Source organism: Nicotiana tomentosiformis, chromosome 1 (assembly GCF_000390325.3).
Source record: "Nicotiana tomentosiformis chromosome 1, ASM39032v3, whole genome shotgun sequence".
Taxonomy (NCBI): Eukaryota; Viridiplantae; Streptophyta; class Magnoliopsida; order Solanales; family Solanaceae; genus Nicotiana; species Nicotiana tomentosiformis.
Window position 1 is genome coordinate 121123049 of NC_090812.1, and position 9254 is coordinate 121132302.

Here is a 9254-nt window from a genome sequence, read left to right on the forward strand (position 1 = left end):
GATATTGTTCCATGTTAGTTTCACATTTATACTTGTACAGGTTATTATGTCTAGTAGGTGTCTTGACTATTCCTCGTCACTACTCCACCGAGGTTAGTCTTGATACTTACTGGGTACCGCTGTGGTGTACTCATGCTACACTTTTTGCATATTTTTATGCAGATCCAGGTACTTCAGAGTTTGTTGATCATTAGATAGTTGATCAGATATTGCTGCGGAGACTTTAAGGTATACCTGTTGTCGCGTTCGCAGGCCTCGAAGTCACCTTCTGAAGTTTATTTTGTACAGTTTATTTCTATTTCGGAACAGTTATACTTACAAATTTTCTAGTGAACTCAGTAGAGCTTATGACTTGTACTACCGATTTTGGGATATTGTATTATGTTGGGATTGTTGGCTTTAAATAGAAATATATGGTTTACGTTTAATAGTTGTTTTGATTGAATTCTGTCATTTAATTCAGTAAGTGTTAGGCTTACCTAATCTTAGAGACTAGGTGCCATCACGACATCCTACGGAGGGAAATTGGGGTCGTGATACTTTGTGTGGTGGAATTACCCCTTATGATTTGGTCTAATATCATTATTTGTACTATGTGAAACGACGTGTGCATAAGGTGACAAGTGTGTACACGGGCGTATGTGTGGTAACTAACCGGATTATACCTTAGGCTATTAATATGCCTTTAATTGGAGTTGTTTGTTAGATAAAGCGCATTTCATTGTTGATTCACCCCCGTACCCTTGTGTTATTGTTGTAATTCTTGTATACATTATTGTTGAGCGGTGGGCTATGTATTGTTGTGGTTTTGGTATCGTTGTTTGAGCGACGTTATGGTACATGTGCACGTGTGAGGCCAATTTATTGTTGTGTTGTGAATGAGATGTGCATGCAGTGACATAAGGGTGGTGTGTATTGATGCGCATGCGGCAAGATAAGGGGGCTTATGCGCATGTTTCAAGTAAGAAATACTTCATTGTGATGCACATGCACCGAGATAAGGGGGCTTATGCGCGTGTAGCTATGTAAGGGGAAATATTTCATTGTGAAGCTCATGCGGCATCATTAGGGTGATTTGTGATTATGTTATGTGATGCTTTAGGGTGACTCTTGATGTTATTCTTGTGTTGGAACGGGTTGATGAGTTGAACATGTCATTATTTTCCTTACATGATTTCACTTTGTGTTTTACGTGTTTCAGCTAATTTGTCGTGTTATCACATGCCTATTCTTTGTTGCTATTTATTCCGATTGCTTTTTCATGGTTAGTTTTTACATTGATATTTTGCACAGGTTATTTTTTTAGTGAGTGTCTCGACTTGAACTTCGTCACTACTCCACTAAGGTTAGTCTTGAATGAAGGAATGAAAGAAGTGAAACTTCATATGAGTCATAAGCAAGTGTAGTAGAGTCTTACGGATCAGTACGGAGATGTCTGTACTTATCTTCGAGAGGCTACAAAACTATTAGGAAATTGCACGTCTTTCATTCCTTATCGTGCGAATTTACTGATTTTGGAATTTGAGCCTTGGTCTTTCTATTCTCTCTCTGATGGTGAGGACACAAGCTTCAGTTACCGATGATGTTGCCCCGGTGTCGGTGCTGCTAGAGGCCGGGGAAGATGCTGAGGCAGATACGGAGCACGTGCTACAATGAGGGGTCGTGCTAGGGCTGCGATTGAGGATCCATCAATAGCTTCGATTGGGGAGCAGGCACCTGAGGCGCATGTTGCTACCCCTGGACTTCAGGAGACTTTGGCACATTGTCTAAGCATGTTTGGTACCCTAGCTCATACGGGATTGATTCCAGTTGCACCAACTACTTCTTAGGCTGGGGGAGGAGCTCAGACTCCTGGCGCCCGTACTACAGATCAGCGGGCTCATATTGATCAGGCTCCGGGTGTTGTGCGGGTACAACCCGTGATTGCGATTCAGCCTAAGTTTAGGCCAGTGGCATCAGAGGAAGAGTAAAAGATGTTAGAGAGATTCATGAAGTATTTTCCTCCTACTTTAAGTGGTGCAGCTTCTGAGGATTCACAGTATTTTCTAGACCAATGTCATTGTATTCTGCGCACTATGGGCATAGTGGAGTTAAGAAGGGTCGACCTTGCCACTTTCCAGCTGACGGGGCCAGCATATAGATGGTGGTAGGCTTACGAGGAGTGTAGGCCAGCTGGAGTAGCGCCACTTACTTGGGCTCAATTCACTAATCTATTCTTGAGGGAGTTCGTTCTATAGACCCTCAGGGATGCGTTGCGCATGGAGTTCGAGTTGTTGTGCTAGGGGACTATGACAGTGTCTGAGTATGCTATGAGGTTTAGTGATTTATCTCATCATGCACCTGCTTTGGTTTCCACTATTAGGGAGATAGTCCATAGATTTATTGAGGGACTTAGTTATGGTCTCAGATTTGGGATGGCACGGGATTAGAGACTGATACTCCATTTCAGCAGGTTGTGGAGATCGCTAGGAGGTTGGAGCGTAACCGCAGCCAGGAGAGGGAGGATAGGGAGGCCAAGAGACCTCGAGATTTTGGAGGATTTAGTGGTTCCCGCTCTGCAGTTTCAGCTCGTCATGGCAGAGGTTATATCAGTCGACCAGTTCAGTCTGCACTTCAAGTTACTCGCAGTGCCACAACTATTCAGGTACCTTAGAGTACTCATTTTGGACAACCATCTTCTAGTGCACCTTTTGCATGGGGTTCCTATAGTGGTTATTCCAGCCATCTGAGTCAGAATCAGTGCCCACAACCACGCCTATAGGGAGGTTGTTTCTAGTATGGTGATACTACGCACATGGTGAGGGATTATCCCAGACTTCAGAGGGGTGGACCTCCCCAGGGACTTAGGCTATGGTTTCTACTCCAGTTTATATTCCACCTGCACATCCAGCTAAGGGTGGAGGACAGGCAGGTAGAGGACGTCCTAGAGAGGGAGGCCAGACCCGTTGTTACGCTTTCCCTGGTAGGACTGAGGCTATTGCATCAGATGTTGTCATCATATGTATTGTTCCAGTTTGTCATAGAGATGCATCAGTTGTATTTGATCCGGGTTCCACTTATTTGTATGTGTCATCCTATTTTGCTTCATACTTGGATATGTCTCGTGATTCTTTGAGTACCCATGTTTATGTATCTACGCTTGTTGGTGATCCTATTGTGGTAGACCATATCTATCATTGTTGTTTGGTCACTATCGTGGGTTATGAGACTAGGGTTGACTTTCTATTATTCAATATAGTGGATTTTGATGTGATTTTGGGCATGGATTGGTTGTTACCATATCATGCTATTCTTGACTATCATGCTAAAACCATGACATTGGCTATGCCGGGGTTGCCTAGGTTGGAGTGGAGAGGTTCATTTGGTCATGTTCCTAGTAGAGTGGTGTATTTTTTGAAGGCACAACGGATGGTTGAGAAGGACGTTTGGCATACTTAGCCTTTGTGAGGGATGTTAGTGTTGATACTCTTATCGTCGAGTCAGTTCCGATAATGAGAGAGTTTCTAGATATGTTTCCATCAAACCTACCGGGCATGCCACCCGATAGGGATATTGATTTTAGTATTGACTTAGTGTCGGGCACTCAGCCATCTCTATTCCACCATATTGCATGGCGTCACTGGAGTTGGAGAAGTTAAAGGAAAACCTTCAGGAGTTGCTTGATAAGGGTTTCATCAGACCGAGTGTCTCATCTTGGGTGTCCCAGTTCTATTTGTGAAGAAGAAGGATGATTCTATGAGGATGTGCATTGACTACGTGCAGTTGAACAAGGTTACCATCAAGAACAAGTATCCATTACCGCATATTAATGATTTGTTTGATCAGCTTGAGAGTGCTAGGGTATTCTCGAAGATTGATTTGAGATCGGGGTATCATCAGTTGAAGATCCGGGCTTCAGATATTCCAAAGATAGCCTTCAGGACCCACTATGGCCACTAGAGTTTTTGGTGATATCTTTTGGGTTGACCAATGCCCCAGCAGCCTTTATGCACTTGATGAACAATGTGTTTCAGCCATATCTTGATTCCTTCGTCATCATGTTCATTGATGATATATTGGTGTATTCTTGTAGCTAGGAGGATCATGAGTAGGACTTGAGGATCATGCTCTGCACTTTGAGGGAGAAAAAGCTATATTCTAAATTCACCAAGTGCGAGTTTTAGCTTAATTCAATGACATTGTTGGGCCCTGTAGTGTCTAGTGTGGGGATTAAGGTGGATCTAAAGAAGGTTGAGGTAGTTCAGAGTTGGCCCAGGCCTTCGACCGCTACTGTGATCCGGAGTTTTCTAGGCTTGGCTGGGTATTATCGCCATTTTTGGAGGATTTTTCATCCATCGCAACTCCTTTGACTAGATTGACTCAAAAGGGTGCCCCATTCAGGTGGTCTGACGAGTGTGAGGAGAGCTTTTAGAAGCTCAAAACTACCTTGACTACAACTCCATTTCTAGTTTTGCCTTCAGCATCGGGTTCTTATACAGTCTATTTTGATGCTTCATGGATTGATATTGGGTGCGTGTTGATGCAGAAGGGTAGAGTGATTACTTATGCTTTGCGTTAGTTGAATACACATGAGAAGAACTACCCAGTGCACGATTTGGAGTTGGCAGCCATGGTTCACGCGCTTAAGATTTGGAGGCACTATCTCTACGATATGTCTTGAGAGGTGTTCAAGGATCACATGAGTTTACAACACTTATTCAAACAAAAGATCTGAAATTGAGGCAATGAAGGTGTTTAGAGATACTAAAGGACTATGATATCACCATTCTATATCATCTCGGGAAGTCCAATGTGGTGGCCGATGCTTTGAGTAGGAAGCTAAGAACATGGGGAGTCTTGTTTTTATCTCAGTATGGGAGAGACCGTTAGCTTTGGATGTTCAAGCTTTAGCCAACAGGTTCGTGAGGTTGGATGTTTCGGAGCCTAGCCATGTTCTTGGTTGCGTGGTTTCACAGTCTTTTTTGTTTGAGTGCATCAAGGCGTGTCAGTATGATAGTCCCCACTTGCTTGTCCTTAAGGACATGGTGCAGCACGGTGATGCCAAGGAGGTAACTATTGGAAATGATGGGGTGTTGAGGCTTTAAGGCCAGATTTGTGTTCCCAATATGGATGGGTTGCGGGAGTTGATCCTTGAGGAGACCCATAGTTCATGGTATTCCATTCATCTAGGCGCCTCAAATATATACCACGATTTTAAGCAGCACTACTGGTGGAGAAGAGTGAAGAAATATATTGTGCAGTATGTGGCTCGGTGTTTGAACTGTCAGCTGGTTAAGTACGAGCATCAAAGATCGGGTGGTTTACTTCAGAGGCTTGACATTCCAGAGTGGAAATAGGAGTATATCACTATGTATTTTGTAGTTGGACTACCATGGACCTTGAGGAGATTCGACTGGGTTATTAAGGACATACTGACCAAGTCTGCACACTTCATTTTAGTCAATACGACCTACTCTTCAGAGTAGCTGGCTCAAATTTATTTAGCAAGATTGTTCGCCTTCATGGTATGTTGGTGTCTATTATCTCGGATCGAGGCATGCAGTTCACATCGCATTTTTAGAAAGTCGTGCAGTATGAGTTGGGTACACAGGTTGAGATGAGTATGGCATTTCATCTGCAGACAGATGGAGAGTCGGAGCACACTATTCAGATTTTGGAGGACATGTTACGTGCATGTGTCATTTATTTCGGGGGCTTAGGGGATCAGTTTCTGCAGCTAGCAGAGTTTGCATACAACAACAACTATCAATCGAGCATCCATATGGCTTCGTACGAGGCCTTGTATGGGAGGCGATGTCGTTCTCCAGTGGGTTGGTCTGAGTCATAGAAGGCTAGGTTGTTGGGCAATGATTTGGTCCGTGATGCATTAAAGAAGGTGAAGTTAATTCAGGCGCGTCTTCGTACAACATAGTCCGGGCAAAAGAGTTATGCTTATAGGAGGGCTCGTGATGTGGCATTCATGGTGGGTGAGAGGGTTCTGCTAAGAGTTTCACCTATGAAGGGTGTGATGTTGTTCGCGAAGAAGGGCAAGTTGAGCCATAGGTTTATTGGTCCTTTTGAGGTTCTTGAGAGAGAGGGTGAGATGGCCTACAGACTTGCATTACCACCCAGCTTATTGGAAGTTCACTTCGTGTTCCATCTTTTCATGCTCCGGAAGTACAATGGTGATCTGTCTCATGTGCCAGATTTCAGGTGCAATTGGACAAGGATTTGACTTATGTTGAGCAGTCGGTGGCTATTTTGGACAGTCAGGTTTGGAAGTTGAGGTCGAAGAATATTTTATCGGTGAAGGTTCAGTGGAGAGGTCAATCGATCGAGGAGGAGACTTGGGAGACCGATTATGATATGTGTAGATGTTATCCTCATATTTTTGGCACTTCAAGTATGTATTTATACTCGTTCGAGGATGGACGTTTGTTTAAGAGGGGGAGAATGTAACGACCCGATCGGTTGTTTTGTGTATTTGAGCCCATTTTCCCCTTTTGAAGCTTCATGTATGTGCATATGTTGTTCCATCACTTGCGTGGATGGTTGGTTTCATTTCGGGGAGGTTTTGGATTGATTTTGAATAATTGGTTCTTATTTGGGAGCTTAAATTAGAAATATTGACCGGGGTTTGACTTTTGTGAAAACGATCCCAGAACGGTATTTTGATGGTTCCAATAGGTTTGTATGGTGATTTTGGACTTAGGCGTATGCCCGAAATTGGATTCGGAGGTTCCTAGGTTGAATTGGTTCTTTTTGCCGAAGGTTGGCAATTTAAAGGTTTAGAATTTTCCTAAGTTTAACCATAGGTTGACTCTATGGCTATCAGGTTTGGATTTTTAGTTTTGGGACCTAAAATAAGTCTGTTTTGTTATTTGGAACTCGTGTGCAAAGTTTTGTGACATTCCGAGTTGGTTTGGTAAGAATCAGACGCTTGGTTGAGATTTTAGCGATTCTTGAGTTTCATTGTAATTTCCATGTGTTTTGGTGTCTGATTCGTGGTTCCGAATGTTATTTTTGTGTTTTGAGTTCGCGAGCGAATTCGTATGATATTTTTAGACTTGTGTGGATGTTTGGTGTGGAGCTTCAGGGTCTCGAGTGAGTTTCGGACGTGTTTTGGACCATTTGGAATGGAGTTCCAGGTTGCTAGTGTTGCAGTTATCGCAATTGCAAAGTTGGCAAGGGGTTCTCAGGCATCGCAGTTGCAACGCCTTGATCGCAATTGCGAGGTGGGTTTGGGTCTAGGCTTGTCGTTTTTGTGACAACTTGGTCGCTTTTGCAAACTGGGCAGATTTTGCAAATGTGATGTCTGAGTCGTATTTGCAACATTCTCTGGGCATGTCAGGCAATGCAATTGCAATCCATTGGTTGCATTTGTGACTTCTGCAGCTGAACAAATAGTGAAATTTCGGGATTTAGTCTCATTTTATCATATTTTTTAGCCCTAGACTCGGTGGGAGGCAATTTTAGGAGGATATTTTCATACAAAGCTATTGGGTAAGTAAGTTTTACTCAGTTCAGATTATATAACACGATGGTATATGAATTTTAACATCTAAATCATGGGATTTGAAGAGAAATTTAGGGGATTTTTTTACTATATTTTAAAAAATAAAAATTTAGGATTTGAGAGTCGAATTGGACTTGAATTCGAAAATCAAACAGATATATGGACTCGTTGGGTTATAGCTAGTCGAGATATACTCTTCGACTCGAGTTTTGACCAGGCAGGCCTGGGTTTTTTTTGTTGAATTTTGGGTAATTGTGTAAAGATCTTTACTTTATTAATTGAAATTAGTTTCTCTTGCATTGTTTGATATTATTAAGTCATTGTTAGCTAGATTTGAGCCTAGTGGAGGTGAAATTTAAAGGAAAAATATTTTTCAAGTATTGAATTGGCCTAATTGAGATAAGTATCTTGCCTAACTTTGTGTGGGGGAGTTATCCCTTAGGATTTGGTCTAATAGCATTATTTGTACTATGTGAAACGATGTGTGCATAAAGTGACGAGTGTGTACACGGGTGTATATGTGATAATTGACCGGATTATATCTTAGAATATTAATATGCCTTGAATTGGAGTTGTTTGTTATATGAAGCACAGTTCATTATTGATTCACCCTCATGTACCCTAGTGTTATTGTTGTAATTCTTGTATACATTGTTGTTGACCAGTGGGCTATGTATTTTTGTGGCTTTGGAATTATTGTTTGGGCGATGTTGTGGATATGTGCACATGTGGAGCGGGTTGATTGTTTTGTTCTGAATGCGATGCGCATGCAGGGACATAAGAGTAGAGTGTATTGATGCACATACAGCGAGATAAGGGGGCTTATACGCGTGTTGCAAGTAAGGGCAAATACTTCATTGTGATGCACACGCGGCAAGATGAGGGGACTTATGCGCGTGTAGCTATGTAAGGAAAATATTTTATTGTGAATCTCTCATGGCATCATAAGGGTCATTTGTGATTATGTTAGGTTGTGCTTTGGGGTGAATCTTGATATTATTCTTGTGTTGGAATGGGTTGATTAGTTGAACATGTCATTGTTTTCCTTACATGATTTCACTTTATTTTTTACGTGTTTCAGTTAATTTGTCGTGTTATCACATACCTATCCTTTGTTGGTATTATTCGGCCATGCTTTTCCGTGGTTAGTTTTTATATTGATATTATGCACATGTTATTTGTCCAGTGAGTATCTCGACTTGAACTTTATCACTACTCCATCGAATTTAGTCTTGATACTTAGTGGACATCGATTGTGGTGTACTGATACTATACTTCTGTATATTTTGTGCAGATCCAGGTACCTTAGAGCGTGTCGGTCGTTAGTGAGCTGATTTCGAGTTGCTGTGGAAATTTTAAGGTATATATGTTATTCCGCTCGCAGGGCTCGGAATCACCTTCTATTGTTTCCTTACTACTATTCGTCGTATCCCAAACAATGTTGTATTTTGAGACTCATTATGTACTTCTTGTAAAGCTTATGACTCTGTGTTACTGGGCTCTGGGATTGTGATCGTTGAATTACCATATTGGCTATGTCTTGGGCCATTTTCTCAATTTTATTTAATATTAAGTTGTTATGTTTTGTGTGATGTAGTTATGTGATAGGCTTACCTAGTCTTAGAGATTAGGTGTCATCACGATCCTTAAGGTGGAATTTTGGATCTTGACAAAAGAAATAGCCAAGCGGATCATAGAGAAGTTCCAAAAGAAGAAGAATTGAAAATGGGTTTTAGAGATTGGGAGAACTGCTAATAAA

At 41.9% G+C, this 9254-nt stretch overlaps 1 protein-coding gene across 1 annotated transcript; it reads left to right on the forward strand.

The window, feature by feature from the left end:
* The first annotated feature begins 2850 nt into the window (after positions 1-2850).
* On the forward strand, positions 2851-3438 carry LOC138909067 (uncharacterized). Its single transcript, XM_070200136.1, has one exon. The coding sequence runs from the start codon at positions 2851-2853 to the stop codon at positions 3436-3438; it is 588 nt and encodes a 195-aa protein (XP_070056237.1).
* Positions 3439-9254: the final 5816 nt, after the last annotated feature.